At 39.6% G+C, this 25,003-nt stretch overlaps 1 protein-coding gene across 3 annotated transcripts; it reads right to left on the bottom strand.

Moving 5' to 3' along the window:
- Nucleotides 1-1,216: 1,216 nt before the first annotated feature.
- On the bottom strand, nucleotides 1,217-20,129 carry ldlrb (low density lipoprotein receptor b). Of its 3 annotated transcripts, XM_088075518.1 has the most exons (19): nucleotides 20,048-20,129; nucleotides 18,741-18,912; nucleotides 12,074-12,199; nucleotides 10,954-11,076; nucleotides 9,934-10,311; nucleotides 9,514-9,636; nucleotides 8,359-8,478; nucleotides 7,962-8,084; nucleotides 7,621-7,749; nucleotides 7,314-7,485; nucleotides 6,287-6,514; nucleotides 6,082-6,200; nucleotides 5,818-5,957; nucleotides 5,228-5,369; nucleotides 4,976-5,128; nucleotides 4,231-4,419; nucleotides 3,175-3,249; nucleotides 2,855-3,015; nucleotides 1,217-2,741 (listed from the first exon to the last, which is right to left on the bottom strand). In XM_088075518.1, the coding sequence occupies exons 2-19, from the start codon at nucleotides 18,817-18,819 to the stop codon at nucleotides 2,703-2,705; spliced, it is 2,619 nt and encodes an 872-aa protein (XP_087931644.1). In that variant the 5' UTR covers nucleotides 18,820-18,912; nucleotides 20,048-20,129; the 3' UTR covers nucleotides 1,217-2,702. The 3 variants fall into 3 exon arrangements, with proteins under 3 accessions (XP_087931644.1, XP_042340754.2, XP_042340755.2); XM_042484820.2 differs by lacking the exon at nucleotides 20,048-20,129 and having other exon boundaries at nucleotides 18,741-19,007; XM_042484821.2 differs by lacking the exon at nucleotides 20,048-20,129 and having other exon boundaries at nucleotides 4,231-4,416; nucleotides 18,741-19,007.
- Between the last annotated feature and the right edge of the window lie 4,874 nt (nucleotides 20,130-25,003).

The following is a 25,003-nucleotide window of genomic DNA, read 5'->3' as shown; positions in this document are numbered from 1 at the left end:
ACAGGTGTATTCAGTGGATGATTCAAATAAGAAAAAAAAGCCTGCTTATGTCCTCTCAGGCACAAGAACATCAAATGCCCCATTATGTGATAGCCAATCTGCTCTTTATACAAAGGCAGAGAGTCTGACGGTGATAAGTTCAAGCACTCCACTCGGGTTTGTATTGTGTTGTAGATGGAGAGCGATGGCCATGTTACCAGGCAACATGAAGATAAACAGGTTTCATGGACAACCATTGTACCAGGAATAATTAGCTTTGTTAGTGGAGAGCTCTCTGAGACATTCAGTACTAAGATCAGTCTATGTCTCATGATCTTATATAATCTTGTTATCAGGCTTGGATTGATTGTGTATTTTTTTTTCTCTCACATTTCCAAGTTTAGTTCAGCCAGGATACAACTTTTCCAATTAGTTAAATGAATAGTTCAGATTATTTGAAGTGGGATTGTATGGGGCATTTATCCATAGTCAGCATAAAACAAACTGTAGATGTCAGTCGGCACACCCCTAGTTTGGAGAGGCAGACTGGAGGACTGACAATGTACTGCTATGGATGAAGGTCAGCAACTAAACCGCTTTTAGCCACCTTAAAAAAGTCCCACCTTTAAACATCAATATCAGTTTAATATCAGATAGTGATTTCCAGTATGAAGTTTTATTGCTCTCTTTAAAGCAAGACTCCACTGAGAAAAACATTGCTTTAACATCGCTGAACACAGGAGCTGCTGGTCTACTGCTACCCCAATCAGTTAGTTAGTTAGTGTTATTGTGTAACTTTGGTGTTTCCAATAATTTATTGATCTGTTTTCCAATGAGCTAAAATTACCATTTTTCTCAGTGGGGTCTGGTGGCTTTGACAAGAGCATAGATGGTGGACTTAAACAGTTAGTGGCTTCCCCATCAAAACGGGCTGTGTGAAGGAAAGTTAAAGCAGTGAAAATAGTCTCAGTATAGCAATCACTTAAACTGATGAATTGACTTATTTTGGTGGGACATTTTTTAGTTGGCTGAAATACATTTTGTTGGTGGCCACCATCCTCAGCAGTACATTGGTTAGCTTCCTTGTCGGACTCCAGCCTGCTTCTCCAAAGTGGGGGCATGCAGACTGACATCTTAAATATGTGATACACTAACTACAAAGGAGTACCTCGTACAACCCCACTTCAAAAAAAATCAACTGTCCTTTTAAACCGACCCTCATTAAAGAAAAGAGACATTTTAAAATAATTTTAAACTTTAATTAAAAACAAAACAAAACACAACCAAAAACAAACAAAGCAATGCGCACTAACAAGCAGGCTGTTGTGCATCAATCCTTGTCCACACATACATTTTACTGGGACAGAGAATATCGTGCTTTGACAACCAAAGCATGTGCCTTAATCTCACAGTGAAAATAAAAAGCTGAAGCAAAATAAATTATGTCATGTATCACTGAAAAAGAAACAATCAACTGTGTGATAAACAACGAGAGATTCTTAAACATTTCTGTGTAACATGCAGCAAAACCCTGCAGCAGCAACTTGCAAACAAATCTGGACAGGTGATGAATGTTTTGTAGAATATAACTTATATAACAGCTGTACAATGTAATGGTTAGACTGGCTTAGCTTCGACAAAAACAATACACCATATGAGGTGCAAACATTACTGTATTTACAGCCAGATGACAAAAATAAGAAACCTTCTCTCATATATTTCTATAAATAAATTAAAGAATCTCTTACATATTTACAACAATTCTTGATTACCATTTACAAATTTAAAAAGGCAACACCAGAGTAAACTTAAGAGTTTTACAAAATATGTACAGAAATTATTTACAGCGTTACAAGAAGTAATCACTTACTACAATCACTTTCTAATGAATCTTCATTTTAAAAAAGAGCATTTTCTTCCTTTTGGTTGACTTCAGAAAACGCAGCAGCTTTCCTGTTTACAATGTAAACCATCCCTGACCCTGCACACTCAGATTCCCTGTTTGAAGATGGGTCACAAAAGGAAAAAGAAAAGATGACAGTAAAAACAAATGTCTCAGATAAGGGAACTAACAAAATGTGCAACATGGGGGTAAAGAAGGCCGCAGTAAAATTATGAAGGCCATCACTGCCTGGGGCTAAAGCACTGTAGCATTAACTACCACAGAAACTGGTTTGAATGGTAGTGGGATCAGTAAGGCATTTATGTACATCTTAAAAATGTTGCTAAATTACCATAGTGTGGATGGAAGGCACACATGAGTGTTAAGACAGATCAGGCTTTTCAAGTTAAACTCACGACTCGTGTTCGGTGTCTTTAATTAACACATTGAGGCGATGTGTTGGTGGCAAAAGAAAGACAATTTTCAGACCACTTCAAAAGAGTCAAGTCTCTGGGACTGAGAACGTCATCTTCTGAAACATACAGTATATGAGTCCTTCATTTTGTGGTATGACTTCATGGTTTCCTGTACTTCTGCTCTATTTTCTCATTCAAGTTTCACAGAACTTTTTTTCTTTCTTTTTTTTTACTTCAGAACTTTCTTCAGACTTGGACGGCACAGTGTTGAGGTCAGAAACATAAGCCACAAAATGAGCTCACTTGGGGGGAAGGGAAGGGGCTGGTAAGCAGGAGCAGCAGGAAAAAAGGCCTTTGTTGCTTCATGTTTGCATCAGAAAACAAAAATCACTTCAAATTAAGGTAGTGTCTTCGTCATCTTTGGGTCATGCAACATCCATGTCTTCCATGCTCAACATTTGCCTCTGCAAAAAAAGGTAACACACAATAAACAAAACTGTAGACCTCACACACGCAGACCATTTAAGAGATTATATTTCATTCACAATGCAGTGAGTTGATATCACAGTGAAAATACCTGAGGATAAACGTAGCCGTCAGAGCTGTTTCTGCAGATGTGTAGCTCATCCTCTGTGGTTTTCTGGTACACTGGATTGTCAAAGTGGATGGTGTTAGTGTTCTTCAGACGCCAGTGTCTCCATAGCAACACTGCTCCAAAGACCAGCAGGGCCATGACCACTGCAGAGCAAAAGAGGAGTTGAAGGTTGCATGGTGAGTTCAGAGGAAGTAGAGAGACTACAATATATTTAACAGCCCCTTCAAGTTGCATGTATGAGTGAGTGGCACAAGCTTTGTGGTTTAAGTATTCGCCACAAAGAGCTGAAAAGTGGAACTTACATATAGGCAAAACGATGTAAAGAGCAACAGGGTGGGAAGAAGGAGCTTCTTCAGGTCCCACTGCCAATATTTTACCTGAAAAATCAGATAATACATTGCTTTCGTTATATTTTTCCTTAAAATTACATGAGGAGTTTAAGCACTCTTGTCTGTATGGTAATTACTTTATGAAGCTACGGCCAAAAGATAGTTAGCTTAACAAACAGTGGAGACTCCAGAAAGTCACTGCACCCTGCCAAGAAATTGTCCAACCTGAGTCCCACACGTAACCGCGGTAAAACCACAACTTGTCAAAGTCACACTCACATTAAACAAATAGGTAAATAGGTGGTAATTTCTAAGCTTTAGAGTTGCAACCTCCGGTTCCCTCTCAAAATCAAAGTCTCTAAGTCAATCGGAGTTTTTTTTTAATGGTTTTTGCCTTAAATGGGGTCTGTGGTTGACAAAAGTTTAAGAGACTCACATTTTGTTCAAAATTAAATACCCCACTCATGAATTTTTTTTTTTGCAACCACAGAGCTTATTTGCTGCAATGATCCAAAATTCAATGAAAAAATGCTTTCAACTAAATGCTAAGGTCAACATGCTAACATGTTCACAATGCTAACATATAACACACTCGACTTTCTAAAAATTTATTTTCCAAACGGGGTCCGTGCCTTAAGTCCTGCGTCACACTGACTGTCATGTGCCAGATGCATGCATTGCCACATGTACTGGTGCATAACAGCAAGCTCGACTGGACTTCCCTGCAACTCAGCTTTTCCTGACTGATGAAATCTTTAATTGAAATTCATGACATTATAATGAAAAATATGTGTACATAAAAAGTTCTGAAATATGTTGACATTCATACCAAAAGTGTACTCATGTGGAGCGGTCTGAATTCTGATATCAATACATAACGAAAATAATTTTTTTCCCTTTTACATTTGGCCACAGAATAAAGACAATAAAGCACTTTGATGTGGATTTTCTAAAAGGTTGCAGATATTTTGTCATCAATTCATCAGACACTGTTTAACCAGCAAAATTATCCAGAACCCTTATCCATACCTTGAGCTGATGCAGCAGGCTGTTCTCTGGGCTGGCTTGATGAGGTAGTTGTAGTTTTTTTGGTAGCCCTGGTTGTAGTAGTAGTTGTGGTAGGGACAGGCTGCCTTGGTTTAGCAGGCGGCTTGGTGGGAGCTTCAGGCGGGATTGGTGCGTCAGTTTCTTTTTTGGCAGGGGGGGCAACTGAGGCTGCTGGGAAAGTAAATATAAGGGTTACTATCATGATTAAATGTTAAATTTTAGTTTATCAATTCTTTGAAGCCAGAGCAAATTGCATATTGGCTTGATTTCTTACAAAAACATAGGAAGAAGGCGATGAGCCATGGCTGAAGAGATGACCCAAAATTTTGCAAGAAATTAATAAGTAAAATACAATTACCTGAAAATTAAAATTATACAAAATAAAATAAATTAAAATAAAAGAAAGGAAAACCTGGAAAAATCCTTAAAAAAAGATAATTATAATTTTGTAACGTAATTTTCAACTTTTTTCTTCTTTCTTTGCCCCCAAGAAATGTCTCCTTCTGGGAATTATTTTCTAGATCTACTAATTTCTTGCAATTTATGAACCATTTCTTACCAAGTTGCTCATTGCCTTTTTTCCCATGTTTTTGATAGGAAACACACCAATTTGCTTAAAGTCAAAAGGGTTACATAGTTATGAAAGGCATCTGAGAGCAGCATATAAAAAAAGTGATGTCGCTCCAGGTTTCAAAGGGTATAAGTGCCATATGAAGGTGACACCTACCTGCCACACATTTCCTCATGTCAGGTCCCATGGCCATGTGGTCAGGACAGGCACAGGTGTATTTAGGAGAGCGCTCGTTAATGTGAGGGGCGGGGAGGCACAGATACTCACATCCTCCATTTATATTGTTGCTCTCTCTGCACCAGTTTGTACCTATAAGGGAGAAGGGTGGGTACAAGACGCATTAGAAACCCTTATATGACCCTGAAAAGTTTGATACAACAGTTCTCAGATGGAGTGAGATTTCTGTACCGTTTGGCTGCTTGAGGTTGTGGTACAGTATGATGTCCTCTGGCTGGACCAGGTTCATTGCCAGCTGAGTGATGTCATTCCCTGTCAAGCGATTAGCACTGAAAACAGCACTGTTGGTCATGTCTGTCCAGAACACTTTGTCCTGTAAAAACAGAGGTCAATTCATAATTTGCTCAAGTTTCCTCAAACACCAATGGATTACCGATAAAGACTGATAAAGAATTAGCACCACTGATCCCAATCTTTAGGGAATAAGGTGCCCAATCACGTCTGGCTTTATACTTTATACTTAAACTATTTCCGCAAGACAAGGCTCATCATGCATGAATTGGAAATACTAACTAGCTGGTTTGAAATACAGTAGTTAAATACATTTGTGTGTTAAGATTTGTGGGGATACATTTCTTCATAAATTGAGGATTAGATTTATATCTATGACAGACCTCACTTGGCTATGAATTATTTTGTCATGTTTTTGACCACAATTTGTCCGTCTGAGCAGCAATTTTACCAAACAGCATAAAAGACCCGTTAGATTACCCAAACACATTTTAATTTCCACCTGGGAATACAGTGACTTCATCACTAACCTCAAAAACAGTCAGAGCAAGGGGGTGAGCGAGCTTTTGCTCATTGAATATGAGACTGTGTCGTGTCCCTCCATTCACATCAATGCTGAACAGAGTATGCATCTTGGAGTCCACCCAGTACAGACGCTGGTTGACCATGTCTGTCAAGTGAGAGCAGGAAACACACCAAGACGTATTAAAGATAGCACTTTGTGCTTATCATAGGCTACAGTTCGAATGGGCGCTGTTGGTTTTCAGTAAGTACACCAATGACGTTCTGCTTACCCAGGGTGATACCGTTGGGCCACATGATGTGATCTGTTACCAAAGCAACACGATCGGCTCCATTCAACCCACTCTTCTCTATTTTGGCCTCTTCACCCCAGTCTGTCCAGTACATAAAGCTAAAGAGGACAAAGAAAAGCTAAAGCTCCTGTTGATCCCAAATTTTGAAAAATGCATTTCAGAAAAGTCTGAAGCTTCCACTTACTTATTCACAGGGTCGATTGTGATGGCTCTTGGCTTCTGCAGGTTCTCTGAGATCAGGGTCTTCCTCTTGCTGCCGTCAGTCGTTGCCACAGAGATTGTCTTCAAAATGCTGTCAGTCCAGTAGATGTTGCCATGGATCCAATCCACCGCAATGCCCTCTGGGGTTTCGATGTCACTGCCAATTATTTCAGTGTGGTAAGAGGAGTTACCCGCCATGTCTATCTTGGAGCTGTTAGGAGGCAGGCAAGAGAGATATCGTTTTCAAATCAAATGTAATAAAGAGTTATAGATACAGACTTTATTGGTGCAGCACAAGAAACAGATCCATCAAAGAATGGATTGCGGTAGCTGGTAGCATTGAGACCTGTGCATCACTTGCAATCACTATCTGCAGCATCTCAAGGTCCAACTGACAAAAGATTTTGAGCTAATGATATTGCAGAGCTAACGGACACATGAAGTTTTGCAGCTGAGTACAGTTCGCGCTATTTTTGCATCTCACTGCATTATACATGTGTCAAAGTATAAATGCTGTCTTTGCGCCAAGAACACAGCAGCTAGAACAATGGCGGTAAGAAAAAGAAATGCAAAATTTTCAGGTGGGGAGCGACAGGTTCTGAGAGATGAGGTGCAGAGGCATTCCTCAAAACTTTGGGCAAGGAATTTAACCATGACCAAGAAAAAACATATTTAATATCTTAGTGTGTCAGTGTGTTTCAGTTACAACCAATTCTCTGAAGGCGCTACTGATTTCATTTAAACTGCACTGGCTTTTAGTTTAGTAAATTTGACTGTGCAATGAGGCTGATTTGGATAGAAATTGGCCCATTTTGCACCAATTGTTTATATATATTTCCTTAATTAAATATGTACAAATAGCACAGGAGCACCTGGACACAATTTACTTGGCACTGCAGTTAGGGATGCATTTCACCCTTTGCAGGTGGTTTAGGAAATATGGTTTTATTTGTTTAACTTGTGCAGATTGAGTGGCTACAAAAGCCATACAATCCTTTTGTCTTCCTAACCTGTAGATTTTCTTCAGAAACAGGTCGGACCAGAAGAGCATCTTGTTTGGCATGTCCATGTCCAGAGCCACCGCATTCTTCAGCGCAGTTATCAGACTGACGTACTCACTGCGGTCCACCGTCATCTTCCTCACCTCATGTTTGTTGGTGAAGAGGAGGGTGGGTACGGTGCCTAGAGGAAATAGAAGAGACATGGAGGAAACTTTTTTTCAGATAGCGAAACAAATCTTTTGGTCATGCAAATCTGTCAACTGTCAATTGAGACATCTGCTTGATGGGAAGTACCGTCTAACTTTTAAAACATTACCTGACTCAGCCCTGCATGTCTTCGTCACAGGGTCGATCTGGTAGCCCTCCATGCAATCACACTTGTAGCTGCCAGGCAGGTTGATGCAGATCTGACTGCAAGTGTCCGCCTCAGCACATTCATTAATATCTGCAGACGGAGGAACAGACGGTCAAGGAGCAAATTGAGAGACAGCAGATGGCAAATAGTTTCTAACAGTATATATATATATATATATATATATATATATATATATATATATATATATATATATATATATATATATATATATATATATTTAATATACTATATGTCCATGATCAAAAGCTAAAAGCTTGAATTGTCAAACTTTGTTCTCTCACCTTCACAGGTCTTCTGGTCCATCTTCAGGCTGTATCCAGCACGGCAGGAGCAGTTGTAGCCAATTTTCAGGTCGTTGCAGAAATGGGAGCATCCACCATTACTGGTCAAACACTCATTCTTGTCTGTGGAGACACACATACACAGAGCTTTCAAACAGGATTCATGACCACCATTTTCCTAATGGCAGCTCGATTCGATGGTAAACTCACTCATTCAAACCACAAACTATCTAGGCCACTCGGCTGCTTGGCCAGCTTGGTCCTATCATTTTTTCCAGGCTGTGATGTGGTTTCGCATTTTATTTTTCTATTAGCAGCAATGAAGTCTGAGCATATATACCTCCAAGTGAGAAGATTTTTGTCTTTTGGATGGATGGTAAAATCAGCCCTCACTTACCACACTCTTCAGGTTCATCAGACTGGTCCCTGCAGTCTGCCTGTTTGTTGCATACTTTCTGCATGCTGACACACTCCCCGCTACTGCACTTGAACATGGTGGGGCCTTCACATACATTTTCTGTAGAGGAGAACAGTATGAATGTGACTGTGACACAATGGTATGAGAATGCTTTGTCGATATTACAACTTTTCCATGGGTTTTAAGAAAGAAAATATTAACATTTGTAAACAGCAGATATCAAACCAAGTCAGTTTGACTTGAGTCACAACTATGTCTCAAGTCTTTGCACTCAAGTCCCAAGTCAAGATGGGCAAGTCCGAAGACCTAAACCTTCCCACCTTGTCATCACATGTTAATATTTGGTTGAATTTAGGTTGTGACATCACGTGACCAAAATTCAATTTCAGGATGACATCTAATGCCAACATGAATTTAAGGTAGAATACTGGCAACAGATGATGTTGCTATGTTGCAGGTTGAAAGGTGTTTTTAAGCATTCAAAATCAAATGTCCTCCAAACGTCTCATGCCAATGTCATGTTGACGTAGAGTGACATTATTTAGTCGCATGATACGGAGGAGCAAAACCCAACGACTTCAAAATGTCATAATGTTAACATCTACACATCTAAATTTCTAAAGTCATTAGACATATAAAATATTGTCAACCCGATTTTCATTCCAACCAAAATTTGACATCTATTCTACATAAAGTCCAATGTCATTCTGACATCATGTTGACCTCTGGTGCCAGCTAGGTTGAGTTTATAGCCTCAAACATGCCATAATTATTTTTTTCATGAAATGCAATGCCATTTTAACAATAGAGTAATAAGGGCGTCTAAGCTAAGCATTAGCTCGCTCTGTTAATATTAGCTGCAACTTACTGCTTTTGTGCAAATTCAAATGTCGAATAAAGTTGGAAGTTGTTGCATCTTTTTGAGTTTTGCATACTGCTATTTGCTCTTTGTTAATCACCACATTTTTTGTGTGCAGATGGAATTATCTTAGGTGTAATTTTTTTGATTTTGTCTTTTGATTTTGTCATTTCAAGTCCAAAGTCATTAAGTTTGTGAGTCTCATTGGAGTCCAGGTCATGTGACTAGAGTCCACATCTCTGGCATACAGTTGAGTGCATGGATGAAATAGTCACCCTTGTGGCAGTCAGCCTCATCACTCCCATCCCTGCAGTCGGGCTTTTTGTCACATTGGCGGCTGCCATGGATACAGGCACCATCATCACACTGAAACTCGTCTGGGCGACAAGTAGGACGACCTAGAAAAAGACAAATGGATGACAACAGAAAAAACGATGAAATGAGACAAAAGGGAGCGAGAATTGAGAAAATTCTTTTTGACATGATTTGTTGTGGATCTTGTGTCAATATTGATGACATTGAGCAAGCTTCTAACAGGATATTGTATGCTCATGCATGAATAAGTTACATCTGTCAGGCTGTAACACTAAATATGAGTCAAAGAAGATTTATCGGAGGAAGATTTGCAGAAGAGAAGATGGATGGAACAATAAAAAAGCTTCAGAATAAATAACACTCCAAGAGAGCCAACTCACTGCAGTTGAACTCGTCCGATCCATCCCGACAGTCATTGCTTCCATCACACTTCCAGTAGCTGTGGATACACTGTCTGTCTGCACACTGGAATTCATGGGTTTTGCAGCTCACCGCTGGCTTCTTTGGCTCCCTTCCTACACAGGTCTGCGGCCACTCGTCGGACCCGTCGGCACAGTCCTCATCTCCATCGCAGCGCCACTGGGCTAGCACGCACACTGAGTTGTTACACTGAAAGGAACCAGAGCTGCAGCTGGGCTTTGGGCAGGAAGCCTCATCTGAACCATCTGTACAGTCGTTGTCCGTGTCGCAAACGAAGGAGCTGGATATGCACTGGCCGTTGGCACACTGAAACTCACCAGGGCTGCATTGTTTGGCCGCTGTGGTGAAACAGGAGAGAGAAGAGAGTTGATGCATCAAATGTGAAATTCACATAAAAAACCCATTACAACAGTGGTGTGGTTTAGTGTTATAATAACCTCAGATTCATTTCTAAATACCAAATATCATCTGCATGCCAGATTATTTTGTTGTTTGTTTGTATGTTTCTTTGGCTGCAGTAAGTGAGATCATGTGAATTCTGTTGACACTCCTATCTGCAGACTCATTTTGTCCACAACCTGAGTGCAATTTCTTACTTAAATAATTATTTTAATTTCCTTGTTGCCTATCTGTATCTATAATCATTTTTCTAAATACACCTTTTAGTATTTCTATAAGGTGTATCAATGTCAATGTGCTATAGTATATGCTCATAGTCTATATAGTATTTTTTTAAGGTTAGATTTCTCCTCTATGCCTCTGTTATTGTACTTTATCCTGCGGACACTCATGTTTTCCTTTGTGGGATCAATAAAGTGTATCTTAGACAAAATGAATTCTAGTAGGTCAGCATACTCCTGTAGGTAAAATCAGGTCACCTCTTTTTCAAAATCCTGATTGTTTTTTTTTTTTTAGTTTTCACTGTTTGTGTTGTTTTTGTAAGCTGTGAAAAGTGCAAAATAACTATATATAAAACTTACTGCAGTTGCTCTCGTCAGCTCCGTTGTCACATTCAGCTCTGCCGTCACAGTGCCAGGCTCCTGGTATACACTTGTTCATGGGAGGACCGCAGTTGAATTCTGACGGCAGACACGTTTTGGATGCTAAGGACAGAAACATAAAGTTTAACTGAAATGATCTCATGCGTTAACACAAACTTGCATTAATATGACTGTAGTTCATAATTATGTTCAGCTAACTGTTACAGCTCTGTAACAGTTAGCTGATTAAATAAGTATATTGAGGACTTGGCATCGAAGCTGTGTTGAGAAATATTCCCAATTAGTTAAAGCTTCTGGGGGTGACAGGACTTTTTTCGAAAACATCTGTTTTCGGTCATTAACATGACAATTGGCCACTTGTACATTAACCATATAAGCTTGAAAAACGAATTCTTTGCAAGAGCGGTCAAACTGTCGGAGTCACATAACTAGGCCCATCACTAAGCTTATTGGTCTTTGTGTGAGAAAAATTAATAGTTAATGTTGAAGCATAACGATTTTTTGGTGTTGGTGGGTTATTTGGGATATTTGTGGTAATGGTATAGAAAAATTAAACATCTGACTATTGATGTGGACATTGATCATTATGGCAATGATCAAGCTTCAAAGTTTCGAAGCACTCAAGTCAGCCATAAATTGATAGGAAAAAAAAATCCCTGTGTGCAGGATACATCCTCTGGAAATCACTTATCAATTTCGATAATTGATTAACTGCTTTCTTTATTTTTTAGGCAAAAAATCCCAACATTTGCTGGTTAAGGCAGCTCAAATGTGGCGATTTGACGCATTTTTTTTTCTTTTAGATGATAGCAAATCAAACATGTTTGGATTTTGAATAGTTGGTCAGAAAAATCAAGCAATTTTATCACATCACTTTGGGCTTTGGAAAATTGTAAATGTTATTTTGCGAATTAAAAGAAAATACTTTCATCACTTTAATCACTTTTATAGACAAAATAACTAAGAATAAGATAATCAATGGCAGATCAGCCGGCTTTGAAAATAATCCATTTGTTGTAGTCTTATTCACGTGCATATAATTGTCTATAATTTGAAGGTTAATCAAAGTCACACATCTTCAGTGATGAAATTAACTTACCGCAGGTTTCCTCCAGTTCATCAGTTCCATCCCCACAGTCGTCACTGCTATCGCACACCCATTTACGGGTGATACACCGCCCATTCCCACACTTGAACTGAGTGGAGCTGCATGCAAGGGCTGCATCTGTGAATGATACAACACTCGTGAGCGCTTTGTAGTAACGTGAGCTTGGGTAAACTAGTGTCATTATAAGGTAAATGTTTAACTGAAAATTACACACCAGACAAAGAAAGACTACTGAAGGCCACACTGATGTTCAGATAATTGTGTGTGAAAACCACACCCTCTATTTTTTTCAGAGGAGATTGCCAAATTAAGATTACAACACTACGTGGTTCCCTGGCTTGTGTTAGACAAGATATGATGTAATAAGATTTGAATGTGAAGTATTTGGACAGAGGAGGCACTTTCTCTGAAGGAACACAAAATTAATGGTCCTATCTTTTCTCATTCTCCTATAACACATATGTAGTCATACCCGCAAATCAATTAAACCTCTCATTTCACTTTACTTTGGACATTTAAACCTGTAATTTACAAGACAAAGATAAAATAATAAATGCAAAGAAGAGGAAACAGAAACCGTAAGTAAAGATCATAAATAAGAGGAAGAATCAGACAAAAAAAGGTTATTAGATTTACAAAAATATCTGGTGTTGAGTTTCATTTGATATTGCAGCTTTAGTAGGAATCTCCACCCATCACTCATCTGCATCTTAGTTTCTTCTTCAGGTGTACCCGCAGGTGTAGCAAACACTAAGTAACGAAAAGCAAGTTTAACCCAACCACACACTTGTTTGTCACTTTATTGACACATTTCAGGCATGGAAAGGGACTCACGCTTCTTTTTGTCACGTACGTGGCGAGAGCTTCACTTCTCAGCTAAAGCTTTGAAAGTCTGAACCGGTGCGACCTTAGACTGACCCCAGTTTATCTTGGGCTCAGAGATCTTGCCCTGGGGTGATCACACCTCAACAAACACACCAGTGAAAGCAAAGAAGGCCTCAACATCAAGGCATGTGTGAAACCACCAACAACCTTTCACACTCAAGTAAGGGTTTTTCCTCCATCACTTCTGCACTGCCGCTCCCTCCTGGGACCTGGAGGCTGAGGACACGGCAGACTATCCCTTTAAGACAATAGCATGGGAGGAGTTGAACAATCACACCACCACCAGCTGATTGGTCCCAGAGTGACATTCCTCATAACAGCATCCCCAGGGTGTCCACCAGACCGAGACGAGGACTCTAAACACAACAAAGTGTGTCAACTTGGGTGTCTTAATGGGTGATGACAGTTACAGAAGGGACAGTACGGGTCTGATGGATTGCGACAGAGAGGTAATTCAGGAAACTGTAAAATGTAGAGAGGATGCTTTCTCAATTCTTGGCTTGCCAACAAGAGTCACCTCCCTTCTGCATTGAAAATGTAAAAACCACAAGCGAAAACTCGATTCTCATTTTTTGTTCTTCTTGGAAACTTTAAAGGGGACCTATTTTAATTTTCCTCATTTTATGTTATGTGTCAATGTTGGATGTTATGAAACGTGGCCAAAGTTTCAAATAATGAAGTATGTAAAGTAATCCCTGTGAAAATAAAAACTAAGGCTTCAGATTGTTCTGAATAATCTGTTTCCAACATTTTTTTTTCTATTTCTAAGACAAGATAATGTCAGAGGGTGACAGGTTCCTTTATAAGGTCATCTGCTCCATGAACGCTAATTCAACAGTGAAAGTGAAAAGAATTTGGCACAGCGGCCAAACTAAGTCACTACAATCTCCAGGTCCATCACATGATGCCATTGAGAACAAAAATACGGTCTTCCATAGACTTACATTGACAAAGGAGACAACTGTAAGTACATGGATACATTTTTTGAGCATCACAACCCACATGAAAGGACATCACTATCAGGGCTTGATCCATTTAATGTGATACCATCCTGAAAGTCTAAAAGAGCCACACGATTAAATAATTTGATCCCCATTCAAGTTGGCAGAGGGCTAAAATGGGGCTAGAGCTAGTGAGTTTGCTCTATGGGACCAATGATGTGGAAGATCAGGGCAATTTTAAAGCAGGGAAGTCAAACATTTCTTCACCTCTTTGTATGGGGGGCACATTCAATTTCAAAGTGTTTTGCATCATTTTGCTCCATCTTTCTGATTGAACAGCATGTTTCTTTACCACGGTGTGCAACAGGCTTTGAGGCATGTTTTCTCCCATTTGGTGGGTGTGTCAGAGGTGTACCCAGCTGGCAGCGACATTCAACCAAATTCTGGTGAACGTTTACTTATTGTGCATAGATTTGACGTTTTTACTCCTCACTTTCCTCTGGCAATGTAGATATAAATTTTCCCATGCCAATAAAGCCCTGTTGAATTGAGTTGAATAAACCCTGCAGTATTTAAAGACAGTGCACCTGCATAACACAACATGGTGTTCAACACACCATGTTTCTGTTTAAATAAGTCATTTGTTACATTTTTCGCAGCCCAGTTCTCTTGATAAAAGAGCAAAGCGCAGATGCGTAAGAAATGCTGACATTGATTAAAGCATGTAAACATGTTCCAGTAGAAACCTAATATACAAGTTTGTACCTGAAAATGAGTATCATAGGTCCTCTTTAAGTCGATTCAGGGTTTCCGAGATTGAAGGAAAAACTTCGGCTGCTCCTGACGGGCACTTCCTGCGGACCCCATACGCTAACACTTTTCAGGGAAACCACGAAAACGCACATGGCAGGGATTCCAGGCATGAAGCCAGTATGAAATCCAGGAACAGAGTTTCCAAAGCACACTTCAGCTGTTCCTGAGAATATGCAGTGGCATGCAAGACGTATAACGGAGAAGAAAATAGTTTCTTAGGAACTCTTGCTCACTTTTCCTTTTTCAGAATGGTTTATTCATTCCAGTTACAGAAGAAAATGGAAAAGTGGGTCAAAGGCTGGCACCTCCTGACCTCCAAACTCCTGGCCTCCTCTCGGAGGGTGGAGGCTATTAACTGTACAGACCCTCTTTTTCCATTTTCCACTGGTCTGACTCTGTCACTTCCACATATGGGTCACAAACCTCCTGAGGATACTGTTCAGCAATAAGGAGCTTTCCTTTCATTCTTTACGGGAGGTCTTTCCTGTGGTGAAAACCTCGGTTTGATTTATGAGGAAGATACCTGTTATTTCCTGTTTTGTTATATGGATCTTTTGACAGAAATATTTTTAAATCACTGTTTTATTTATGATCTGCTTCAAATGTGACTTAAATATAATGTTGAGCATATTCTTGGTCCTGAAAGCCACTCTGAAAATCAAATTGGGTCACCTATGCCACAACTGTATTTCCTCTCACACCTGCAAAGAGTTCAAAACCAACTGCTAAGCTACTGCTTACATTAACACCTGCAGACAGAGAGCTCAACACAGCACCAGAAACGTCAAGCAAACAGACCTGTTTGAACAGTATCGGAAGCACAGAGTGTATCGATTGCTTTTGCAGAAACACCGCATCATCCATATGCTATTTATACCCACAGTGAGAACATGACAACCAGCAGAGCGCCCAGTCAGAGCACCACCATGTAAGGCCATTCAAGTACCACCTCAAACACACACCACACTGCTGCAACTCACTCCGAAATGCATAAAACTTGTGATTGACAGCAGAAACTGGCCAAATGAATGGCAAATACAAGTGGTTAGACAAGTCGTCATCACAATGCTGCTTGCAACAATCACCCCTTTGTGATCGCATGTGACTTTGTGCACAAACAACGCACTCCTGTCTTTTTATGGCACATGCATGCAGAGCACACACACCAAAAGCTTTCATAAAGCTTTCACAGCTTTCAAGCTGTGTTTATTGACTCAAACATAAAGCAAGCAGTTAATTAATAACCAGGATGCATGTGCATTATGAGGACAGATGGCAGGAACTTCTGCTTTGGATCTGTGCTGGTACAATAATTTACTGTAGCTATACTTCAGTGAAACAAGTTCACTGAGGTCCCTGTAAATGAATGCAGCTCAACAGGATGTGGCCAAGTTTGATTCCCGCAGAACATGATCATCTTAGACTTTGGGCGGAGACAGTAAATGCAAGACTTCAAATTTAAGACTTGATAATGAGGTTGCTATTTGCAGTCGTATCAAACCCCTGCACATTTCCTCTGCAGCTTTCAGAGCTTTGATGTCTGTATCTCACCTCTGCAGACTTCAGTGAATGGGCAACGCCGCCCGCCTAATTGTACAGTGTGCTACAAAAGGTATTTCTAAATAATTGATACATGAAAGTCTTTGTGAGTCATCGCAGTCTAAAAGTTTAGTCTGCCGTGAGGGGAAAAAAAACTGTGGCTTTTAAAAAGAGTCTCTTCTTTACTTAGCTACAGAGCATGGCCTCATTTCGGAGTACACTAAACACAAAGTGAATACATTAAACAAACCTGAGCCCAACCTTTAAACAAAGGGAAGGAGAATGAACGTGGATATTTCCCTCCAACACACACGCCGCTAGATCAAATGACTGCAAGTGAGCGCCATGAACTGGAAAAAAACTTTAGGTTTAATCTGAAAAGCTCTTGGAGTTGAGTTGGGATTATCAGGGGATTACTTGCTGGCAGAATAGGGCTGAAGCCAGGTCCATTCTCAGCACATTTTTTGGTCTTAAAGGGCATTAAGTTCACTCCTTCACCAATTTGGTTATTTGCATGAAAGTAAATGGGACATTGTAATATTCTATGTGTGGCCAAACTGCATGGTGATGATGTGGGACTAAAAATGCACAAGATTTGAGTATTTTATTATTTATTTCAGTGCCAGTCAATGAAGCGATATGTATAACTCACCACTTCTTAAAGGGGAGTTACATTTTTAAATTCATACATATTCCCATGGTCTGAGACAGAACAAAAGTAGTGGTAAACATTAACAACTCTCTCCCAAATCCAAAAACTAGAGTGCTAAAACTTAAATTTATGATGTCATTGGGTATTGAGTCTGGAGCTGCACTACAGAGAATAAATGGTGAAAGATGTTGTAGGTAAGTGGTTCCCAATAAGTGGGTCGCAGTCCAAAAGTGGGTTGCAGGTCCATTCTGAATGGACTGCATGTGACTCATGAACTAGTCAAATTTGTAAATAACACATCTTATTTTGACTTACAGTGAATTTCTCGGAACAGAGCTTTTATTTTAAAGTGCACTTGCAATGACTTTGACTTGACCATTTGGGAACCAAAATTGTGGATGACACTGAGCACCCCGGGGAGTGTTCTAAGTATATGGGTACATTTTCCATTTCATAGATGACAACATTACAACAGAATAAAGATAATTTGGGTATAAATAAGAAAAACAAGCATTCTGTGGATCCACAAAAAACAGTCCTCCATTCACTGTCAATGGAGCAGCTCCAGACTTTATACTTTGTGACATTACAAGTTTGAGACTGATCCCTGGTTTCTGGTTTTGAGAGAGAGAGAGTAGCTCAAGTTCACAAATACTGACTGAACTTTACAAGGCCAGAGAGAGGATATATCGGAATTCTTAATTTGGGTGGTGTTTCCTTTTAATGTTGGTCATATGTTACAGCCATTATTGTAGGCCTGATATATTTATCTTACAAAAGACAAAACAGTGTACATCTCTAAAAGGCATTGTTTTATCTCAGCTTTACACTTCGTATTTTCTCTCTTCAACAGTATTGTACTTTTAACTCTGCATTTTTCCCTCTGTGTGGCATTGATCTCGCTCTATACCTTTGACTTCTCTCAGTAAATCACCTCCTAATTTCTGTTTCCAAATGCACAATAAAAATAGAATTTGCTAATAAATCTACTATTCCATTAGTTTCTGTTTCTTCAGAGTGGAATGCTTATAAAGTGTCAGTCCTGTATGAGACGCTTTAAATGAAATAAATAATTTACTACATATAAATAAAAACCACAAGCTATTTTCTGTAGTTGTAATAAAGTATGTGTGGTATTACTGCCCAGGGGATAAGCTTATGAGGGGAAACACAAACACACATATACATACATACACACACACCCACGCCTATTATTTATGGATAAGCTTGTACAGCTACACCAAGAAAGAATGCAGTTTTTTCAGCATCTTTTTTCCTCCACCGCGTGCAGCAGAGAGAGATGCATTAACCCTGCTGTTGCCACACCCTTTCTCGTTGACAACCGCCTGTTTCTGCAATTGCTCCGCCCACTTGAAACTTGACACGAGCCGGCTTCAGGACAACCATGATTGGCTGCTCGTTTGCATTATAGACAGGAATGACCCAATCAGATCGCCGTGCGTAAAATTCCATTCATTTATGCCCAATTTATAAACCGCAGTGAATCGTTATCATGGATATTATATTATTCATGTCCTTATTCTAGCTGTCACAATGACTGAATTCAAAGGAGAATTTTAAATAATTTGTGAGAGTTAAGCAAACGTTTCTCATCTCAAAGTAATCCCTCTCATTCACTGGAGCTCAACATTTACATTTAACTTTTCTTATATATAAATCACCCAAATTATGCCAAAATAGCATAAATATTCATTGGTGCTTAATATTTACATGTGCAGCCACAATAAATCAGCCTCACCAACTTTAAAACACCGCTTTATCCCTCTGTGTGGGTAAGAAAGGTACTTCCCAGGAAATCATTTCTTACCTGCTGGAGGCGCAAAATGAATCAGCATCAACAGACAGCAACACGCGGACAACCCGGCGAGTCTTCTCATCCCAAACATGTCCTGTCCTCCTTATTTGACAGCTAAAGGAGAGTCAGTCAGCTGTATGAGCGCAGGTTTGGAGAAGTAGTGGGTGAGATCACAGCGACAGCCCTGCGTAAAAAGGCTCAGACTGAGAGAGGGCAGCCAGCTGAGTCACGCCGCGGATGTGCGTAAAAGGCGAGTGCCAGACACATATTAAGAGGTCCGAGCCACATCTGACGAATTTCTATGAGGGTGACGGGAGGGCGGGGCTACAGCAGTGGTGTGATGTTTAAAAGTAGACGTGAGCATCGCCGGGGGAGGAGCCACAGTGTTGCTGTATCACTGTGTGTGTGCACGCGCGCGTGTCTGGCCCATCCACCGCCGGCGTGTTTTCCTGTGTGTGTGTGTGTGTGTGTTAGAAGAGAATGGTTGAAAGGAAAATGAAAATTAACAAAATTTGTTCACATCTCACCAGACACAGTGATGATGTGACAATATTAAAAAAAAAAAAGTCTTTCCGGCAGCTTTTATGTTGATAACACAGCAGCAACACCACAGTCACACCATGAAGTCAGGATCACCAATGATTTAACATTAAAAAAGGGACAAGACAGAAACCATGTGTTTAGATGCAACCAACCTCATGTGATCATGTGCTCACCCACAGGGAGCCTCATGTAGCAGCATGGGTTTGCAGCTTCACTCAAGGGTGATACATATCCTGAAGCTTTGTGTCCCACAGCCAAGAGATGGAGAAAAAAGTTTCCCAAAAGCTTCCAGACTCACTCACACACACACACACACACACACACACACACACACACACAGAAAATCTCCCCACATCACTTCAACGAAGTTTAGTTTCCCAATGTGCTAAAATTATCTTTGGAAATTCTGTGTGCAGGGTATAAATTCAACCGCTCTAACCACACATGCACCAGCAGCCCCCTCAGAGGAAGATAACTTTATTTTATGTACTAATATTCTTGCTGTTATTATTGAAATTAGATGTTATCGAGGTGTTACCCTCAAACACAACAATCTGGTCCAAAAGAAGATGGCAAAAAAAGACAAATGAAACAATGAATAAATTATAGATGGGATACCCAAAATGTTTGTTTGCGCTATATATACTGTATGTGTTTCCTATAACTTGCTTTGCATCTCTCTCTGCCTCTCTTTCTATTATTAATTGATGGCAAAGTTGTAGTGAAGCCAGTAAAGGTAATGTGATACGAGATGAAGGTTTCCAGTTTTCAGTTACCTGGAAATGAGGCTGTGTTTGGCTTTTGGTTGATGTGGCGTTTCCCAAATCTCTCCTCGAGTAACACTTGTCCTGCATGTTTATGATCTCTCTCTGCTCCAGCACAGCTGAATAAAATGATCAGCTTGTCGTCAAGTTGCTTCATAATGAGTTGATCATTTGAATCAGCTGTGTTGCAGCAGGAAGAGATCTCAAACCTGCAGGACTAGTAGTACTGGAGATGAAATTTTGGAAATGCTGGAGAGGCTCATGTTTTTTTTAAAGCCTGTCTTAAATGGACACTTTGCCCCAAAATCAAAAACACATATTTTCCCTTTTACCTGTAGTGTTATTAATTAGTGTTGATAGTTTTGGTGTGAGTTGAAGAGTGTTGGAGATAATAGCCATAGAAATGTTGCATTCTCTCCAATATAATGGAAATAGGCTTGTGGTGCTCAAAGTGCCAAAAAAAATACATTTTAAAATCTCAACAGCAATGTCTCTTTCCAGGAATCGTGACCTGGTTACTAAGCTAATCCACAGACCTTGTTGTGAGCAGTTTTATGTAGGAACTATTTTCTTTCTTCTTAACTACACCCGCCAACCCTATCACTGCACAGTGGGAAGAGTTCATCTAATCATGGAGGAGAGGCTCAGTCTCATGACAATGGAAGATGTAAATATTCATGGTACCCTCTTTGACTGAGCTGTAACGTTACTTAGCTCAGTTTAGCTCGATGAGCTATCAGCAGATGCACACTTCCTTATGCACAGTGATACAGTTAGTGGGTGTAATCGAGTAGAAACCACCAAATAGGAACCACGACAGCAACTAGGCATGCACCCAAAAGGGAATTATGAAAATCAGTTTGGGTTTACACTTTCACATTCACTTTAAGTGTCTTTGAAATGAGAAATTGACAGTTCCTGCATAGTTCACTATTAAAAGTACAAATTTTTGATATTTTAGCATCCGGTATGAACAGTAGAAGTAATCATAACAAGCAAAATATATATTTTTAATGTACATATGAGCATTTAGGAATTGCTTTCAGACAGACTTTTAGAAATGTGAACTACTAGCACACAAATCTACATATTTAAACACTAAACAAAACAGGCCAAAAATGTCAGCAGCTCCTTTTCCTGGATTGTGAGACAGTAGGTCTGCATCTGAACTGCTTTTATGAAGTCTGGACATATAAAAGTAAGACATATGCTGCCGTAGCATCATACATTAGTACTGAGTATTCAAATATAAATCATCAGGTTAATGTGTATCCTGGGTCACTGCATTTGGTTCCTACACAAAAGCAAACAGAACATTTGCAAAACAAAATATCAGCTTAAGTAATGATGCAAAACTTGCCTCAGACCTGAGCTGTAATTTTAATTGCTCTGACATATTTTCCAAAGAAGTGATATTCACTGGGAGGAAGTGCTCTACATCACTTATTGTCCCTGTCTGTCTGTTGATTTATGTAGAATAAATGGAGAATCTAGTCCCAAAGTTTATCATCTCAAATAAGTTTTACCAACTTTCCCCCCACATTTTGTCCTTCATTATGGAAACAGTCAAACTGTTTTACATGCAGAGTTTAGTTCCTATCAAACAGAGAAGAGGTTTCCATAGGGGATCCTCTGTGTGTGTGTGTGTGTGTGTGTGTGTGTGTGTGTGTGTGTGTGTGTGTGTGTGTGTGTGTGTGTGTGTGTGTGTGAAGGGGGGAGGAAGTTATTCTGGGTCTTGGTATCTTGGAATGTCGAAAAAGCGGCTGGATTACATACTCTCACCACCATCACTACACACAGTTAACACCCACACAGAGAGGTTGCGCTGAGGGGGCTTTGTGTGTGTGCATGTGTGTATGTGCTGAGACCATTTCTAACTTAACCTGTCACCTGTTCACGATTTAGTAAAACTTCAACTGACTTCCAAAGAGAACCGTAACAAGTGAGTCACACTGTTCGACTACATCAGTGTAAAAGAATCCTCTCACTCTGAAACTCATGAAGAGAAACAAAAGACTGTTTTCAGTGTGGACATTTTCATCTGTCATAGTTAAAGCTCAGGTGTTATTAATTTCATTAATGGTGGCTCTGTTATATTCATGTGTCCCCAAAAGAATCCTTTTAAAGTTATTTAGAAAATACTGCATAAATGCAAAATATGCATGTATGCAAATACAAATAAATTCTTTTAGCTTCATATGAAAGTCTTATTAATAATCTCATTCTTTTGTACATGCAAACTGCTGGATGTGAGACAACTCAACTCAACTCAACTCAATACTTCTCCAGCACCTTTTTTTCTGAATGAACCAGTAGCCTCCTGAATATGAAACAAACATATCTAACTGCTCCTGTTTATCAGTGTGTGCTGCATTGCACTGTTTGGTAGCCTGCTTATCATACTGAATTTATTTTAGTTTCAAAAAGAAGAGAGAGGTTAGACTTTTGCCTTGCTGTGCGATCAGTATGTCATAACCAAAAATACCACGGCACACTGCTTTGGAAAAATTAAAAACAAATAAATACCTTTAATATACAAGGTTAGTGGCAACATGTTTCAACTCACTCTCACTGGCTTTTTCTTCTTTCAAAGCAGTGTGCCTTCATATTTTTTGTTTTTGGCTTTCTGATCACAAAGAATCACTTCATGCTTATTCATTATTACACTTTCTGTTGCAGTAAAAAAAAATAGGGCAGGATGGGGCAGAAACTGAAAGGTTTTGAACTAGGCTAATTGAGATCTTTCTCAAATATTCCTCCTTGGCAGCAGCTCAACAGTGGCAGCAGTGAAGGTGAGTTATATGCGGACTACATACATGTATAAATCCATGTCGTACCCTACAGATTCATCCAGCGGGCCTTCATAGAGACCTCTTATCACACGCCTGATATCAAGACTTGTCTCTTTACCATAAGTAAACAAAACTATCAGTCAGACACAGAGTACATACTGTTCATTACTTTATCTGAAACTGACTTTGTGTGCACAGACTGTGGATGTTTTCTGCCCTTCACTATATGTGGAAGTCATGTCCGCTGTCTCAGGGCCAGCTGATGTGACACACACACACACACACACACGGGAAGCATGAGTATGTCTTTCTGTTGTGTGACGTTTTACAGCTCAAGGTCTTGCAGCCAGTTTTACATATACAGCTATACGTTTGTACCATATTTCAAAGTCTGTACATCAAGGGATAAAAAACGTAATCTAAAAAGCATTAAACAGCTAAAAATGTCATCTGAAGAATGATGCCCTTCCTTTATTTAATCAATAAGCTAGTCTGTCAATTAATAACTGAAACACAGAAGTGTATGGGTGAGTGTGCAACTTACAAAGGGAACTGTGTTAACAGACTTGTGTGAACGACAACATGTTGAACATATTTGAATAAGATGAATTCCTCTTTTATAATCACTTTGGGTAGAGTTTATTGTTATACACCTTATTATTGTTGGATTTAAATCTACTGTGTGTGGGGGAAGAGAAGAGAAAGGCAGACATCTCTACTGTTGATATCTCGAACATTCAGCAAATGACACCAAAACTATCAAGACTGAAAAACAGCTACAGGTAAAAGTAAAAAAATGTTTTTTAGTTTTTAGGCTGAAGTGTCCCTTTTAGGCACAGACTGCTATGCTGTGAATATGTCTAAACTGTATGCAGTCTTGTGTGGTAGATAAGAACCCCAATCTAACATCTCCTGAGCACTAAAAATGTGCTGCCTCTGTGTGTTAAAGGACTTTAGGAGCTGCTGCCCTCCCCCCTGACAGATGTTAACCGCTGGTTCTGAGGTGCTGAAGGGATGCAGGACTTCCTAGAAATCAGGAAACCAAACCGAGTCTGTCGCCCCTCCCCCTCCTCTCATGAGCAAACACCCCGACCCCCAACACAGACCTCACTGTCGAGGTTCTGTTTAAAACCACACACATTTCCACAACCAAACACGTGCCAAGCTCTCTCGGCCAAACCGACACTGAACATTCAACACATTTCTCTCAGTGCCAGCCACCTCGCTTCCAAAATAAACATAAATATAAGGAGCATAGCAAGGTTGTTTGCATCATCTGGATAAAGAGCGTCTGTGTTCATTTATTTGGATGACCTGACTGAGAGGCGAGTCCAGGTTTTCTGTTGATGTTGATTTTATATCTCATTTTGTGTTGGAGGCATATTGGCCGTGTTGGGAGTGAAGTTATGTTGAGCCAAGGCAACATCTAAATGCCGGGAAGTGACTTTACAAAATTTGTGTTTTAAGTTTTAAATTGAGTGACAGTTTTGAGGAAAGTTTCAGCAGTAAATTTATAAAGTTTAATTAAAAAGGTTTTCTTGTTTCATGAGGCAGCAGTTTGACAGTAGACTGACCCGTGTTAATAGGAGACCTCCCAGTGGTCAAACAGAGACATTACATCTGACAGATTTCATGAAAGAAGTTTGAGCTTATTTGGGCCAAACATGTAAAGCTCAATCTGCTACATGGATTTTGCTATTAGAAATGTAACAAATATATCCAACTACAATAAATCTTGAGTAGAAAATTACATCACATGAAGAATGTAGCCATGGGCGGATTATTAAGAGAATGGGCCCCTGGGCAAAGATACACTAAAGGCCCCACCACCTCTCCAACGTGTAAGCAGGATATACAGACTTGGTGGTGATTTTACCTCTTTCTGTATTCTTTTTTTTTTTTTTTTGGGTCATTTTGTTTCTCTTTGTGGTTGTATTGCATGTTTGTAGTTGTTTTGTGTTGGATAAAATTGTGTGTATTTTTGATCATTTTTTCTCTCTTTATGGTTGTTTTGTATCTTTTTGTAGTCGTATGTTTGGCATCTCGTTTGGTCTTTCATTAAACTTTATAGTTGTTTCCTGTCTTTTTGTTATTGTTTTCCCTATTTTTGTAGTTATTTTGTGTCACTTTGAGATAAGTTTGTCTTTTTTTGGTCATTTTGTTTCTCTGAGTGGTT

The sequence above is a fragment of the Plectropomus leopardus genome, chromosome 3 (genome assembly GCF_026936395.1).
Source record: "Plectropomus leopardus strain MGB_pleo_1.0 chromosome 3, ASM2693639v1, whole genome shotgun sequence".
Classification (NCBI taxonomy): Eukaryota; Metazoa; Chordata; class Actinopteri; order Perciformes; family Serranidae; genus Plectropomus; species Plectropomus leopardus.
This window is presented reverse-complemented; position numbering and strand designations above follow the sequence as displayed.